We start from the raw sequence: 17,052 nt of genomic DNA, 5'->3' as shown, positions 1-17,052 counted from the left end.
CCAAACTGGCTATGTTTGCAGTGTTTTTTTTTGCTATTTTTGTTACTGTGTGTGTCCCGAGATCCTGCTTGTAACCTTGGTAACATTGTTTACATACGAGATCAGCTGTTAGCAGCCCGTAGCATGTCAATGCTTAACGATGCTAGGCTCAATGTTCCCTGCAAGCTGAGGAGAAGGAGGCAAGGACGACAGGCTGGTGCTGATGTGCAAGCTAAAAAAGACGACATCGACCTGTCCTTCCACCCACCGTTATGAGGAATGTAAGATCTATCTACAATAAGGTGGATGAGCTAACCCAGCACCAGAGAAGCATCATGCTAACAGAGCTAACACCGGACACGAACGCCACATTGGAAGGATTTCACCTGTTGTGGGCGGACAGGATACAGGAGAGCAAGACTGAGCTAACTGGGGAAGAAGGCCAACTCAGTCCTGGACCCTATGGAGGTGGTGGCTGACAGGAGAATTATGGCAAAGCTCCCATCTTTAATGAACATTTCTTTTCTATATATATTCTTGTTGAAATTCTTGTACTGTACACCTTTTTTTTTCTGCTGTTATCTTAATCCTTTGGCAGGTGTTTAACTGTGCCCTTCTCTCAGTGTGAGCTCGCCCAATCCGGGACCGAGACAAGACCGAGTAAAAATGCTTTGATTCCGGGACGAGACTAAAACCTTAAATAAGTGGTCTCGAGACCATGAGCAGAGTCCATCTGAACCTTTTAGAAGGAAAGAAAATAAGCTTTTTTCCCCAAAATGCTGAACTTTTCTTCGAAGCATCCATCACACCACGGAGGGAAAATGTTTCTGTATTTGGGAAGCCATGAATCACATCTGTGCGCGGTTTCAAACATTACTAACAAAACACTGCTGGAATACATGCTCACATGTTGCAATATTAAAAAAGCATTATTCAAACTTTAATTAAAGGGTAAGAAGAGAGTGGATGTTTACTAAATTACTGTTTTCAAATCACACAGACAAATCATAAATGTTCTTAAAAAACTGTATTTATACTAGAACTTTAATGACACAACCCAGGCGAGGGGAACTCAACGAAACCAGCTGTTCATGTGGTTTCTGCAGAATTAAAACCAGAGGACCTACACGAAGCAGGATTACAGATCACAGTTTTACTCAATCTCACTCATAAAATCACAAATACTGCTGACTTTATACATTCAGACTCAAGTCAAGGGTCAGTCATTATTTTTCTTAATCTGTTCTGGTACATGCGGTTCCTCTCAAAGGCCTGGAGGGACAGCTGTGTTTTGAAACTCAACAAAGACAAAAACATGCCAGAGGATTCAGAACTGTCAAGTACACATTCATTATCTTGGGAGGCCTTTCATTGATCAAAATGTTCTGTATTGTCTGATTTGAATCAGAGGAGTTGGCTTACACTGAATTTCATATAGAGATTACTTATGGCTGCTTGTTCCTAAACATAAACATGTTTCTATGTCTCATTGTAAGATATGCATAAAATCATCATGTGTACTGTTGCTGAAATCAGGCAAAATCAGCAGATTAATCCAGACATTTCAAAGGTTATCCAGTTGCTCCTGAAGAACTGTGTTGATACGTTTCTTGGGCGTGTGCATTCAAATCTCAAGCTATGTAAGACGAATCATTTTGACAATTAATCTCATCTTTTCTGTGTTGGGCTGACCATTTAAATGAAACACTTTAAAAGCGTAGAGCTTATCGTGAAGAGATAATATCTACACTTGCAAAGTGACTGTTCCCTGTCACTGTTTCCTCCTCTCAGAAAACTCGCTGATCACTGGTTTGATGACATTCTGTATGCGAGATAGATTTTCTTTAGTATTTAATATTTTTCATGCCTGACAGCTGCTGAAGATCCACTGAGAAAAACTTTGAACCCGATGCCTTGTGGAGGAACCACTCAGCACGGCCCTGTGTCGCCCTCTAATGGCTGAACACAGTGTCAGCATCCACTCTGTCAACAAAGCTGAATGTCTGTCAGTGTTTCATTGATAACAGAATCATTTCTGACATAATTTTTGTGTCAGCCTTAAATAGCATGTTTTTATTAAGATGGGGTCAATATCAAAATTGTATTTAGACTTAATTGTTGGTTGAGACCTGTTTGATGACCTAAATGGATCTTAACATCATGACACAAATATGGTCTTTTTAGCTGTTACTGATACCTGTGTTCATCTAATGTTGGTGGATGTTATTTAGCTTTTTCTTACTTATACTAACCTACTAACTGGAAAAACATCTGATGCTTTTCATAGTTGGTATTCATAAAACATGAACAGGGAGAAACAGGTTTATTCCACAAATGCTCATTTCTAACTATGGACTGGATAAAAAAGCTGAAAACTAGACAGGCTAATATCCTCAGTTAATGGATGTCAGATATTTCATAACATTAAGCATTAATTGAATCAGAAGAAAGCCTGAAAGCTAAAACCAATAATCAGGAAGCGTCTGTGGTTACGTAGCCAAGGAATGTCTCACCTTGACCTCAGAGAGCTGGAACTCCACCTGAAAGAGCAGCTCAGAGCATCGACCTGACATGCAGAGTTGCTGGACCAGCTGTTTGCCACCTAGAAAAAAAGGACACATTATACCTTTATTATTAAATAATGTATTATTTATCATTAAATAAGGGTATTATTTATTATTAATCAAGTTTATTATTTATGATTAATAATACATAATGCATTTTTAAATAAGTTATTAATAAGGTTGTAAATTTAATATTCAATTGGTATTATTATTATTATCTTTTTAAATTATTATTATTATTATTGTTCAAAGTGTTGAATGCACATCATCCTTCATTAATTTTCTAATTCTGGTATTGGTTATGCAATGCACTATTTTACTGCTGACAAATAATCAGTGAAACAGTGTGAATAGTGCTGCCTTGAGTAGCTACAAATACAGCCTGTCCCCCACCCTTCAACACACTGCTCTATTGCTCTTCTAGTTGTAAATACCCCCAGTGGACTCCTTGAGAAACTGAAAATCATATTCATTCTTATGTGTAGCTAGGATAATAACCAGGAACTCAACTGCAGTAACACAAATGCTTAAATGATGGTAATAGAATAAGGAAACTGAAGGCTGTGGACTCAGACAGTAGTGTGCTCTTACTGCTTTGCAGAGTCTTTGCGGTGCAGCTGTTCAGACAGATGCCATTCATCTGTGTCTGCCGCTTCAGATCCTCCTCCAGCTCCTCCACCTCCTCCTTCAGTCTGGACATCACCCTCTCTTCCCCTTCTCTTTGTGTCGGTCCACACAGATATGACCTGTAAAAACAGACAAAAGTAAGTTTAACAAAGAAAGAAGCTCTAAAAAAGAACAAGAGAACAAATGAAACTCACATAGCATCCTGTACTTGTCCTCTGAGCTGGAACGTCATGTTTTTCTGGTTGCCTTGCTGCTGGCCCTGCAAAGCTTCAACTTCAGCCTTAAGACGCTCAATCTGAGCCTCCAGCACCCTCACCTCCTCGATGTTCTCCTCCATTATCTGCTCCATCCTGAGTGACTTAAACATATGATTGTATTGTCAGACAAAGTCATCAAAGCCGCTCTATTAGTTACATCAAAATTAAAGAAAGACACAAGAACAAAATATTCTGAAGCATCCAAATTGTTAGTTTTTTTTAATCGAGGATAAGCTCCATGTAAGTTAAGACTTCAATAGACAACTGAGGGTCTGAGAGGAGCCAGGAATATTGAGACTTTTAAAAGTAAATTAAAGGCCCATCAATTTAGTCTGTTTTTATGTAGGATTTTTTTATAACTTATTTTAATGTATCATGTTATATCCATTTTAACATTATATATTTTTAAAATTATTTTTAACTCTTAGTTTTTATTATCTTATTACTTTTTTATAGGTTTTTCAGTGCTTTATTTACCTTTTTTTATTGTTTTAACTATTCATGTTTTATCTTTTATTTAATTATTTCTCAACTATTTTATTTTTTGCTTATTTACATACATTTTATTGCAATTGGTGTGCATTAGTCTCTACTTAAATATCCAATTCTGCTTTAAGTTTAGTCATGATACATTAGATTTTTATTCTTATTATTTTGAATCACTGTAAAGCCTTTTGAATTGATTTTGTATGAAAGCTGCTCCATAAATAAAGCTTGATTGATTCAGTTCATTGTGCATCACTGATGTGCTGTCTCTCTGTGTCTATTATTTTTATTATTTCAATCATTATTATTTGAACCATTGCTTTAACATTTATTTATCTTATTTAATTATTTCTTGTATTCATCTGATCTTGTTAAAGCTAACTTATTTTAAACTATTCTTTCCACTATTACTTATTTTATTAATTTTACTGTATTGAATTTATTTTACTTTTAAGTATTATATAATTTTACCATTGCTGTTGTTTTCTGTCGCTCTGTTATTTTGTGAAGCACATTGGGCTGCATGTTTTTATGTATGAAAGGTGCTATATAAATAAAGTTGAGTTGAGTAGTCTCCTGATGCACTGACACACAAGGAGGTAAAAAATGATGAAAAATAAGTGAATTTGTTTATTTTATTTAGCATTAAAGGTGTGTGATATTAGACAAGTAACCAATCTTTATGAATGCAGTGTTACTCTAGTCTGAAGTATGTAAATGCATTGCATGCTCTTTAACGGCATGCTAACAGTATATGCTATCACGTAGATACAGATTTAAATAGTGTTAAATAGCAGATAACAAGGACGAATTCGGCGACGAATTTGTCTACAAACATTAGCTAAGTGAAGAGGGACGTGCTTTTAGTTAACTTACCGATTTTATCTCCGTTATTTGGTCGATATTTCCATGAAAAAATGACTGAAAGTACTAAATAAACCAATATTAAGGACTGTTACAAATAAGCTACTTTAAGGTCCAACTGTCGGATTCTCCCGGATTCTCCTTCCTTCAGCCTGACAACCAAAATAGTTCAGAGGCTCGCGCGCCCGCTGGACTGAACCATTTCACATGAGTCAAAGGGGGGAGGAGGTCACTCTTTCAAGAACGTTCAGGGAATTTGCCTACCTTGACAGATAAATATTGCACTTTTTTTGACATGTATACTTGATAAATACCCTTAAACGCTTTGTTATGGAGGTAATTAGAAAAAGAATCAAACCTTGTCCGAGTTTGAAATCGCGAGACCCCCCTATAGAAATCCACATGTCTTATTCAACATGCTAGTAAAATAACGTTGGATGGTTTTTCTTGCGTTTTAAAGCTAATCAAGAGAAAACGAAAATAAATCCATCATCTCGACAAGCATCAGTTAAAAATAAAATAAATAATAATAATAATAAATATCATGCGAAAGCTTTATGATATTTCCAAACCACAACGGAACCCTCCTATCTTACGGAAACAAATACGGAAGTAGTAGTTGGAGGGTCACATCCCCGGACGGACTTAAATGTAACACCAGCTGGACACATGTGAGGTAACAACAGTTGGTTCTTTCAGCCCGGATTAATAATACCTGTTATTTGTTCGCGATTACTCCACTGCTATATTTGTAAAGTAGTTTAACTGTGTTTAGACTTTATCTGCCATACTTTTAAAGATGTATATTCATTTGGCTTTGTTGCCGTTAAAGGATAAGGCAGACAGTGGGTCGTTTTGCACTTATTTACAAGACTTCTGTAGATATTAAGGGTCCAGATTTCTTCTAGCTGTCAGAGAGGTAAAACCGACTCTGCTGTGAAAGTCATCTTTATAATTTAAACTACATAAATCAAGGATTCTTGGCATTTGTAGGACTCTTTTAATCTTTTAATCAAACCCTCTCTGTAAAAGCCCAAATTCAGAATCATGTGTGTCCTCGTGTGCTTTCATGTAATCATGGTTTATGGGTTGGTAATCCTGTGCATGAATGTCAGAATTAATACTGCAAGATAAAATATTTAAATACATAAACAAATTCCTAGATATTCTAAAAGAGTTTAAATAAACATTAAAATTATGTGATTCAAAACAAAAATGGCACCTGTTGTCTGTTTGGAAGTGAATTAATGAGCAGGGAATTAACAGATGGCTTATTCTGGTGTCTGTTCCCCCAGCAGTGACCCTGCTGTTGGGGAAACAGTGCAATGCGGCGCCTCTATGTTGGAGGGTTGAGTCACACAGTCACCCAGAAGGATCTGAAGGATCGATTTGGAAAGTTTGGAGATGTGGAGGACGTGGAGCTCCGTACCAGGAGAGATGATGAAGGTGAGGAATCTGTACAGACTCAAAGCTGTGGTCTAGATTGTTCTGATGCATTGTACTGTGATTGATATCTTCTTACATTTTCATTGAATTTGACATGGTTCCTAAAGTTCAAAGTCACCTGTAAAAGTTTTTTTTGTGGGGTTTTGTGTTTGCCTCAGTGTCCTGCATGTTTTCTGATCCTTGTCATCCTCCTTCAGGTGTTCCTTACAAAACCTTCGGCTACATTAACATCGACATTTCGGATGCCGACCTGAAGAAATGTGAGTGAAACAAGCTTCTGGTTTAACTCTACAGCTTTGTTTGTAACAGCTTTTTGTCCAAACTGTCGGACAAAAATCATGACATGACGCATTCATTAACTCTTTTAGTTCTTTTCTAATTGAAAAAAAGATAAAGATACAGACTATTTCAGCGGATTTACCACTTTATAGTCCCTCTTGAGTGTCAGTATCCTAAAATGAACAGAATCAGGACAACACGGCACAATTCTTGCTCTTGAGAATTACTCAAACATGCCTTTTACGTGTTTCTTGTATTAACTATAACTGACTTTGAACATATCATGAGCATGGGTTGTGTAATCAGTTTGTGATCACTGTGTATGTTTGTGTTTGTGTGTCCTCTAAAGGTATGACCGTGCTGAACAAGTCCAAATGGAAAGGAGGAACTCTGCAGATCGAAGCAGCTAAAGAGAGTTTCCTTCACAGGTACAGTCATGTTCTCTTTGACATTAAAGTCTAGCTATTATTGACTCATTCTAAGCTCCACATGATAGGCTTGTTGTGTAACAGTTTTAATAGTTTCTATCTGATCTCACTTTGTGGTGTTTGTGTGTCAGACTGGCTGAGGAGAGGCAGGCGGCAGACGAGCAGCGCCAGCAGCCTCAAGAAGCCGAGGACTCGAGACTGAAGATGTTGGACTCACTGAGTAAAGCCGGAGTGGAAAACTTCACCATGAAGGCTGCAGTGCCAGGGACTGAAATACCCGGACACAAGGTAACTTCTTCTTTAAATCGGTGCACCACAACGTCAGTGTTTGACATGTGAGGATGCAAGTGCTGACGGTCTTCTCTGATTTAAGGAGTGGGTCGTCAGTAAATTCGGACGAGTCCTCCCCATCCTGCAGCTGCGGTGCCAGAAAGGCAGCAAAGCTCGAACCCAGAAGTACGACCCCTCCAAATACAGCCACAACATCCGCAAGTTGGACCGGAACACCGAAGAGCAGCACACACCTATCACTCAGCTCACCTGGGAGATACAGGGAGGGGACGATGACATCAGCAAGAAGAGGCGCGGAGAGTTTCCTCCATTTGAGCCCTCGAGGCCAAAGAAGAGCCGGACTGACACGGTCAACTCTCACAATGCAGTGAACAGAACCAGGTAACGACGAGGTGGTTAATTCCCCGAGCACTCCAACCTGAGTGTTCTGCTTCTTCCACATTTACAAACAGAGCAGGTCTAGACCGTACTCTGTTCTATTATTAACAAAGACCCAACATCAAGACAGGATAAGATCCAGTCCCATCTTACAGACAGGACTCAGTCTGATCTCATCTTGATCCACCATGAGCAGAGCACTTTGCAGCATTTAGCAAATTACAGTGGCAAGGACAAACTTCCTTTAACAGGCAGAAACCTCCAGCAGGACCAGACTCATGTTAGACACACATCTGCTGAGACTGTGTTGGGGAGAGGGATAGAGGGAGATGAAGAGAGAGAGATGATAGTGGTGAGACGGATAGTAGTAGTTGTAGCAGCTGGAGTCTGGCAGATCCACAGCAGCAGAGATCCAGAGGAACCTACAAGACAAGGGAGCTCAGGGACTCCAGAAAGGTCTATGGTTAGTAGCTTTAATGGGACAGAAAGAGTTAAAGTAAGAGACAGGCAGAGAGAGGAGAGAGAGGGAAAGACAGGATCCCAGTGTGTCAGTCTAAGCCTATAGCAGCATAACTAAGAGCTGGTCCAAGCCTGATCCAGCTCTAACAATAAGCTTTATCAAAAAGGAAAGTTTGAAGCCTACTCTTTAAAGTAGAGAGGGTGTCTGCCTCCCTAACCCTGACTGGTTGGTGATTCCAAAGGAGAGGTGCTTGATAGCTGAAGGCTCTACCTCCCATACTACTTTAAGGGACTTTGAGCAGGCCTGCATGTTGTAGTTGTACCAAAACTTCTAGTGTTACCTTTGCTGTTCAGAATTGATGAACATTATTACGGGGTTTTAACCAATCAGAATCCAGTATTTAAGAGATCCAGCTTGGATACCAGATGTTGTCTGATGGTATGTTTTTTCAGATCCTTATACCTGGTGAATAATTCTGGATATTCTACGTCTCTGAACTCAGCGTTCTGTTTCTCACCTCTTAGATTAAAGCCGTCTGTTCACTCCGTCGATCACACCAAAGAACGTCGCTCTACCAACGGTTACCAACCAACGACAAACCACAGACCAGCTCAGAGGAGGGAGGTTCAGTTTCCAGTGAATCACAATGACGATGATTCGGACGAGGAAATCCGCAGAATGGTGGCGGCTCAGGACTCCTCCCGTGTCGCGCTGGAGGAGGCAGACGAGGATCACCTGGAAGTGGTCGGACTCGACTACTTGGAGAAGAGTGGACGCTCCCATCTGCTACGAAGAGGTAAGGTTTTACACCCGCCGTCTTCTTTGATTATCTTCTGTCCCTTCAGTGTACATCTCTACTTTTAGAGAGTCCTTGGCTACTTTCTGGTCCAAATCTCAGACACAGATATGAAAAAAGCCAAATGTTTAAAACCATGACTAGCTGAGGGGAAAGGTAGCACTTTAAGAAAGACAAAGGACATGTTTTTTATCCTGATTTTGGCGACTGAAGCTTTTTAAATAACGTTAACTTTGCACTCTGAGCTCTGTCGGCTCTGTTGGGTTTTTCAGATCGTCTGTAGTTTATGTGTTTGTGTTTGGTAGCTTTGTTCTCTTTGCAAGAGAATTTCAAAGGCTGATAACAGAAGGAATGTGAGATAAAAAATTAAATAAGATGAAGTTAAAGGAAATTTAAATGTTTATTCATAAAAAATAAGGATCTTCTTCTTTTTCGCGAACCAGATGACAAAGAGGAGAAAGAGTACTACTCTGCAGACACAGATGAACTCCTCGCCTCCAAAAAACCTCCACTGACGCAGGAGAGACCGACTCCGCCCACGGTAAAAAAGGGGAAGACGAAGAAAGCAGTTGAGGAAGAGGAGGAGTCATCAGATGATGATCACCTCAGGTCGACGAAGCTAAAAGCTGAAAAGAGTTCTCAGAGCCTAAGTAAGAAGGTGAATGTCGTGCCTGTTGTGGAATCAGAAAGTGATGAAGATGATGAAGAGGAGGAGGAGTCATCAGATGCTGAAGATCACCTTTGGCCAACAAAGCTTCAACCTGAAAAGAGTTCTCAGAGCCAAAGTAAGGAGGGGACCGTCGTGCCTGTTGTGGAATCAGAAAGTGATGAAGAGGAGTTGGAATCAGCTGATGACTCTGACTCTGACTATGAAGCCATGTTTGCTAACGTCACTCATCTGGAGATCTCCCTCGCTGATCTTCAGAGGATAGCTGAAGAATCCGAACAGACCTCCGAGACCACAACTCCCAGCATGCTCGGCTCCTCCTCCAAACAAGGAGACGTGCTTAAATCCGCTCCGAAGAAAGGGACCACGCCCGAAGAAATCCTGGCCTCCCTCATGGAGGACAGCAGCGATGATGAGCAGAAGAAGAAGAAAAAGAAGAAGAGGAGAGCGGACACGTCGACGCCGCTGCCGGCCTTCCTGGGGACAAGAGCGCTGAGCAAGGGATTGGGAACAGAAGAGGGGGAGGAGGAGGGAAGAGGAAGAGAGGTTAAGAAACAGAAGCTGGACTCTGAAGCTCCTCGACTGGAGCTCCAAGAAACTACAACCAGCAGGACTCTGAAGGTCACAGAACCAGAGAAGAAGACTTCAGAGAGCAGTGAAGAAGAGGAGGAGGAAGAAGGGGAGAGTGAGGATGAAGAGGAAGAAGAGGAGAGTGAAGAAGAAGAAGAGCAGGAGGACATAAAGGAGGTGGAGAAGAACAAGGCCGCTGAAGGAGTTTTAAAAGTTGTTCAAACTAAAGCTACAGGGAACACTGAGAAAACTGAGGCTGGTTCCTCCTCCAGTGATGATGAAGAGGAAGAAGAGGAGGAGGAAACAAAGGCAGGTCTTACAAAAGCAGCAGCAAAGACCTCACCTTCATCCTCCAGTGAAGAAGACGAGGATGAACAAGATATAATTTCTGCCAAAGATGCTGTAAAAGCCGCTCCTCTACCTGCTCATCAAAGTGAGTCCTCCTCCTCCTCTTCTTCCTCATCGTCCAGCGAAGAAGAGGAGGAGGAAGAAGAAAAGCCCGCTCCTCCTCACAGGGTGTCGCTGGGAGCTAAGGAGGAGGAGGAGCGACAGAGGAAGGCGAACACGAGGAGGCTGGCTGCCGTCCAGCAGAGACAGAGAGAGACTGAAGAAGCCAAGAAGCTGATTCAGGGAGCTCTGGCCAACCTGGTGAGTTCAAATCCCATCGGACTTCAGAGCACTCAGTGAGTCAGAGCGCTCCTCGAAAACAAGACGTGACGGAGAGTTTAATGTTAAAGATTTTATGTTGACTGTTACTACATGATGATGTAATGTCATAAACTTATAACGGACACATTATGATATATTTGATCTACTCGTCATCAGGATGCACCTGCAGCCGGAGGAGGGAAACACATCGTCTTTGGCTCTGATGATGATGAGGATAGTGGTGAAGAAAAAAAGCAGCAGGCAATGGCAGGGATCACAACGCCAAAGAAGACACTGTTCAAGGACAGCCAATCAGAGGACGAGTCATCAAGTGACGAGGAGGAAATGGCGAATAAGAAGGAAAAGGTTAATTCTCGTTAACGTGAAAATATGAACCATTTAAAGATCACGACACAAAATAAAACCCTTAATCAGCTGTATTTTAACTGTGTGTGTGTGTGTGTGTGTGTGTGTGTGTGTGTGTGTGTGTGTGTGTGTGTGTGTGTGTGTGTGTGTGTGTGTGTTCAGGTGCATCTGAAGCCGTCTGTCCCTCAGCTCTTCAGTGCCAGTGATGACGAGTTGGACATTGATGAAGAGGAAGGCAGCAGGTTTGACATCAGGCCTCAGTTTGAAGGCCAAGCCGGGCAGAAGGTGAGATCACGTGTCTCTGCTATGAACTCTTACCTCGATGTTTTCACGTAGATGCGTCATCAGGATGCACCTGCAGCCTGTGATTGGACCGTTGACCCTGATGTCGTTGTTTTTGTTGTGCAGCTGATGGAGCTGCAGTCTCGCTTCGGGGCAGACGACCGTTTCAGGATGGACTCTCGCTTCTTAGAGGAGGAGAAGGAGGAAAAGGAGGTGGACACAGGTGAGGCTGAGGAGGCTCAAAAGGTTTAATCTGGATTACAATTATCTGGTTTGGAACACCATTTTTTTTTCACCTACTTTCGTCCCGGTTTTACAAATATAAACCGTATAGGATCAGTCTGATACAGAGACTTATAAAGATACCACATCAGGAATATCAGTGCTCTAAATGAGACCTCTTATTCTGTAGTTGATCGACAGGGGGCGCCATAACCCTCATGACATTAAAGATCCTCACAGCAGGCTTCTTTTGAACACCTGCCTCCTATATTAACTTTAAAGAAGTTATGTGAAAGGGGGCTCAAAGTTATTCTTACTTCATTCTGGCATCAAACAGAAAACTGTGTGCCTCTCTCTAACTTGATCAAACATCTGGCTCAAACATCTGTGTGTAATTCAGAGAGAAAGAGGAGTGTGACGGAGGACGATGAGGCTCTGGAGGAGGAGAGGAAGAAGAACTTGTCCATCCTGCAGAGCGTCCTTGGCAGCAGCCAACAAACCTCCAGCAGCAGCAAACCAGCCGTCAAGGCCAAAACCTTCAGGTCAGCAGCTTTACACCGGTCTTCTTCAGATGTGAAATCTTTCATATTTCACCGGTCATTAATCTTTGATAATTAAATGTGTGTGTTCGCAGAGATGTCTCAGCGTTGCATTACGACCCCAGCAAAGAGGAACACGCTGCGTTCGAGACTAAAACAGAGGAAACCAAAGAAAGGTAGGAAATCTTTCGTCCATTACACCGTTTTCCTTTTACCTTGAGCTCTTCTGTTTCGACTAAAAGCATGCATTTCAAAAAGCTCCACAAATATGTTAATCTGTGTCTTAAAGAGGATCAGTAATATCCTCAAGCAGCAGCACAGTAGGTTTTGACAGATGTTCTGAAACCGGGACATTAAGTGTGTTTTTCAGAGACAGGTGATTTCACATTTTGTGTTCGAGGTACCGTGAGTCTAACGAGTGTGAAGAGCTGTTAAAAACACAAACATCTGAGTCAGCTGCATTAATGATGTTTCTTCACTGAGGATTTGTTCATACCAGGAGTGTGTCCAAAGTACGTTTGAGATCTTCTGAAACAGCAGGAACCATCCGGACTGCTCAGGACGTCTGGGGCAGGTCTCCTTACTTTCCCCAGAGTCAGAGCCAAACCATAGACTGTATAAAATATGGGTGTATTATCTGTGACGTTACCCATCTGTTCCTAAGAGCTGTTTGGAAGCCAATTGATGGCGGCAGCCATATTAGAAATGCGGAACTCAACCGGGCAGAGTGTGACGTAGTGTGAGCCTCCTAGCCAATAGCTATGTGTTCCCGACGTGGAGTCAAGTCAGTCATGTCCTTATTTGGGCAAAAACTCGTAATCTTAATATCTTCTGAACCGTCACGTTAGAAAAAAATTCACCCCCATACAGTGTGTGCAGATAGAGAGATTAGCTTCGTAGAGCCAAGCCTTTTTTTGAACCAGGCTGTAAACATGTTTTATTAATGCTGCAAAGATCGTCTTTTTCCCATTCATGTCTATTTGGTTTCTGGTGTTTCTGCAGCCAGCCTCAAGCGGATTCTCGATGTATTGCAGTTTATAACACTTCCGCATGGGCTTCATCGTTTGAGACCAGAGGTTGCCGCTTGAGCCAAACATGGAGAAGCAGGGTTCAGTTTTTATGCTAATTATATCTGAGTACACTCTGAGAATATTACCATCAGGTCTTTGAAATCAAGTCTCAAGAGTCCCCTCCCTTTATCATACAACCCCTCATTGTAACTTTTACTCATACATGTTGTTACTTTTGTTATAATTTAGCTTTGTTTAACTCAACTCAACTTTATTTAGCACCTTTCATTCATACAAGAGTGCAGCCCAAAGTGTTTCATAGAGAAACAGACAAACGGAGAATAACAGTAATAGGTTAATAAAAAAAGACTAAAACGATAAGCTAGGAATAAAGCAAGAAAGATTTAAAAAATCCAATCAATTAAAAAAAATAACTCACCAGTGATTTATTGGTCTGCTGTTTCATCCCTCTATTCTGTTTAATTTGGGTCTATTCTTTTTAACCCTTTGCCTTGATTTTTGTTTTTTGCACTGTTAGAATTTTCTACACTTCTCCAAGCCTGTTAAAGGTTTATTAATACAATTTGTTTATTTAATGTAATTATTAATTTAATTATTAATTTTATTTACTTATTTATTTTATTTATTCATTTTATCATTTATTTAATTACATAGTTATTTTATTTTTTATTCATTTGATTTTATTTTTAATTTTATTTTTAATACAAACAAATATATTATCACTATTAATTTTTTTATTATTATTATTATATTTATTATTACTATTATATGGTAAAATCAGTGAAATATATAAGGGTAGAAAACAACAATAAAATCAATTAAATTGGTTGATCAATTAAACAAATAAATGTGTTGTTAAAACAAAGCTAGTATTTATTACTTATTTATTGTATACTTTAGGCTCTTTACGGGCTCATTTAAAGCTCCTGTGAGGAATCTTAGCTGATTATAAAACAGACTGAAATTAACGTTGATGTCTGTTTGTGAAGTTCAAAAGCATAGAAGAGCATCAGCATCAAGACTGTGTTCTTATATAGTTATGTTTAATGCCCGAAAAAACACCGTTTGGGAGTAGGCGTCAGACAAGGCGATCAACAGCATCCTCCAAAAAATGGTTTGTTGTTTATATTTCTCTTGGCAAAGAGTTTGGATGAGTGATTTGATTGTCAAAAGACAGCAGGTGAGATTTCAGTCCAAAAACACAGATTTCACCTCTGCAGGAAATATTAGCAAAGACAGAGGAGATACTGCTTTGTCCACAGGGGGTGCCAAACTCAACAAAACAACAAAGTTCCTCCCAGGAGCTTAAAATCATTACACTCCCTCTTAAAATGCTTTTCATGTCCTATGTGAAGCTAATTGATTTTCCTTGTTGCTGAAATGTGCCACATACACGGCTAATAGACAACATGACACCACACACCAACAGATCTAATAATTAAACATTACTGCATCTGATGTCTTCACAGCAAAGCAGCCCGGAGGAAGAAAAGGGAGGAGGCGCAGAAGCTTCCGGAAGTTTCTAAGGAGATTTATTATGACGTCTCCGGTGACCTGAAGGCCGTGTTTGGTGCCTCAAAGCCCGAAGTCACAGAAGAAGAAGAGAAACAGAACTGGGACCAAGAGGAAGAAGAACAGGAGGAAATAAAGGAGGATGAAGAGCCGACCCTGCTGTCATCTCTCCTCTTAGCTGATGCGGGCGCAGAGACAGAGGAGGATCTGTCTGGGTTCAAGTTCTCTTTCTTTGGAGACGACGCAGAAACAGAAAGTAAACAAACAGGTAGGTTTAATCTTTTTTTTTTTTCAGGCTGTCAGAGGGAAGATTGGTTTTCACAAGCTCTGAATTTCTCTCTTTCTTTCTCTTTCAGAAGAGTACAAAGTAGAGAGCATTCAGGGACCAAAGGTGTCCTGGCAACAAGACCCACGTTTCCATGACAGCAGCTCAGAGGAGGATGAAGAAGAGCGGAAAGAAGATGTGGAACAGACAAGCATCGCCACTACAACCACAGAGTGAGAAAAACGTGAAACCTGAATAAAGGATTTATGATCAGATTCATTCAAAAGGGGAAATTAGACGCTGGAAGGATAAAAACATCACTCAGTTCACTCCTCAAAGTCCCATGCTGTTGTTCCTTAAGTGTTCTGAGGAGCAGAAGAGATCAAAAACACATTTCAGTTCACATAAAACTCACTGTATTGTGATTTTTTCTGTCATGTCATTCACAGAAAGGAGACTCCTGCAAACAATGATCGATTCTTCTTCTTCCTGGAAGACAGCAGACTGACAGGTGAGGCTGCAGAAAGGATGAATCCCTCTCTCCTGGCTCCTTCAGTGTTCTCGTCGATGTTTACTTCCTGTCATTTTTGTTTTTGAAAGCTGCAGGTTCAATATTCCATTACAAGCTCTTAAAAACAGACAGACGCCCGCACAGACTAAAACAATGATCACAGAAAAAGTTGAATCATTGAAGTTTTAGGGTTTTATGAGTGACCTGAACCATGTCTTTCCTCCATCAGAGGGTCCCAAGTTGTTCTGTCGTTCCTCTCACTTGGAGGAGCAGAGGGAGCAATGGGAGGAGACGAGGACTGCACTCAGACAGGTACGCATCAGAGCAAAGGAACTGCATCACATATATCAGACACACTGGATAGATTTTTCTTTGTACAGCACCTTTCATGCATTCAAGACATGACCAAAATAAAGAGGTTTAATGAATATTTCTGCAGAGTCACTTCTACTTTCTGTTTGTTTCCACAGGAGTACCGCAAGAAACACAAGGAGGCCCGCAGGAAACTAAAGTCCTCTCAGAAGAGCTGAGGAGTGTGGGAGTGTCATCATGATTCTTCCTCTTGGTGTCATTTCTCTTCTCTGGACTGAATAAAGTCCTCAGCAGGAGGGACCCTGAATATCTCCTGAAAACACAGACTTTGACAGGAATTCAAGATCATCAGTGTTCGATTTATTTTGTATTTGAATACAGACATGTTGTGTGGTATGAGCTTCGGTTTGGCTGTCCTCTTCAGCCTGAGGTTCAAACCTTGTTGTAAAAATGAATAAACCAACAAGCTTGTTCATGCTATCCCCTTATTCACTTTCATTTCACAGTACTGGTCTTCTGTACATCACATTATTTATTTATGTATCACTTTGGGCGCTACAGCTGTTGGATCAGAAGGCCGAGATCATCATCTGATGTCCAATTTAAAGGAAAAATGAGTTTCTATCACTCAGAATTGAGACATCAAACAATTATCAGACTGTCATGATTCAATTATTTCTTCTTGCATTTTGAATTTTTTTATTATGCAAATCTTTCTCATTTCTATGGAAAAGGATTAGGGCCACTGAAAGAAAGAGATTTAAAATCATAATCCTGATTAATTAAAAAAATATATATTGCACCTTATGTTTTATTTTTTCAGTTGCCCTTCTGTACATTTCACTGTATCCATGTGGGGCGTCAAATTCCTACAGGAGAGGATTATTGCCACTGATAAAATCTATGGAGGATGGATGACCGAAAATATTATTTTAAAGCGTAATTTTTTAAAATGTATTCCGAGATTAAAGTCAGATTTTTTTTCTCAGAAAAAAGTAAGAATTCTAAGATTATTCTCAGAATTTAAAAAATGAGATTAAAGTCAAAATTTTTCTATATTTTTTCCCCCTCTGAAATCTGGATTCACACTTTTTTTGGAGAATTCTGTGGAAAAAGTAAGAAATTTAAGATAATCTAAGAATTCTCACCAAAAATTTCTGACTTGAATCTCAGATTTTTGAGGAAAAAAAAGACTTTATTTTCCTAATTTAAAAAATGACATCTAAAAAAATGAGATTAAAGTCAAAAGTCTGATTTTTTTCCCCTCACAAT

At 40.2% G+C, this 17,052-nt stretch overlaps 2 protein-coding genes across 5 annotated transcripts in view; one reads left to right on the top strand and one right to left on the bottom strand.

Annotated features, from left to right (window-relative positions):
• cenpp (centromere protein P) overlaps positions 1-4,958 on the bottom strand; it is a 93,280-nt gene extending 88,322 nt beyond the window's left edge. Inside the window, exons 1-4 of the mRNA XM_034703451.1 lie at positions 4,790-4,958; positions 3,365-3,528; positions 3,135-3,289; positions 2,493-2,581 (exon numbers count right to left, since the gene is read on the bottom strand). Of these exons, the coding sequence (XP_034559342.1) occupies positions 2,493-2,581; positions 3,135-3,289; positions 3,365-3,519 (399 nt within the window). The 5' untranslated portion in view covers positions 3,520-3,528; positions 4,790-4,958. The remainder of the gene's footprint in view (positions 1-2,492; positions 2,582-3,134; positions 3,290-3,364; positions 3,529-4,789) is intronic.
• A 254-nt stretch (positions 4,959-5,212) lies between these two features.
• Positions 5,213-16,260, top strand: nol8 (nucleolar protein 8). Of its 4 annotated transcripts, none has more exons than XM_034702529.1 (18): positions 5,213-5,453; positions 6,073-6,223; positions 6,421-6,483; positions 6,852-6,930; positions 7,062-7,218; positions 7,304-7,602; positions 8,584-8,855; positions 9,299-10,740; positions 10,918-11,106; positions 11,269-11,391; positions 11,515-11,611; positions 12,011-12,152; positions 12,245-12,325; positions 14,650-14,960; positions 15,049-15,190; positions 15,407-15,468; positions 15,698-15,780; positions 15,939-16,260. In XM_034702529.1, exons 2-18 carry the CDS (start codon positions 6,103-6,105, stop codon positions 15,996-15,998), a joined length of 3,723 nt encoding a protein of 1,240 aa, XP_034558420.1. In that variant the 5' UTR covers positions 5,213-5,453; positions 6,073-6,102; the 3' UTR covers positions 15,999-16,260. The 4 variants fall into 4 exon arrangements, with proteins under 4 accessions (XP_034558420.1, XP_034558583.1, XP_034558503.1 ...); XM_034702692.1 differs by having other exon boundaries at positions 5,351-5,453; positions 6,076-6,223; XM_034702612.1 differs by having other exon boundaries at positions 5,445-5,696.
• Positions 16,261-17,052: the final 792 nt, after the last annotated feature.

This window comes from Notolabrus celidotus, chromosome 1 (assembly GCF_009762535.1).
Source record: "Notolabrus celidotus isolate fNotCel1 chromosome 1, fNotCel1.pri, whole genome shotgun sequence".
In the NCBI taxonomy this organism is placed as follows: domain Eukaryota; kingdom Metazoa; phylum Chordata; class Actinopteri; order Labriformes; family Labridae; genus Notolabrus; species Notolabrus celidotus.
Note: the sequence above shows the minus strand (reverse complement) of the source record. Positions and strands in the feature narration are given on the sequence as shown.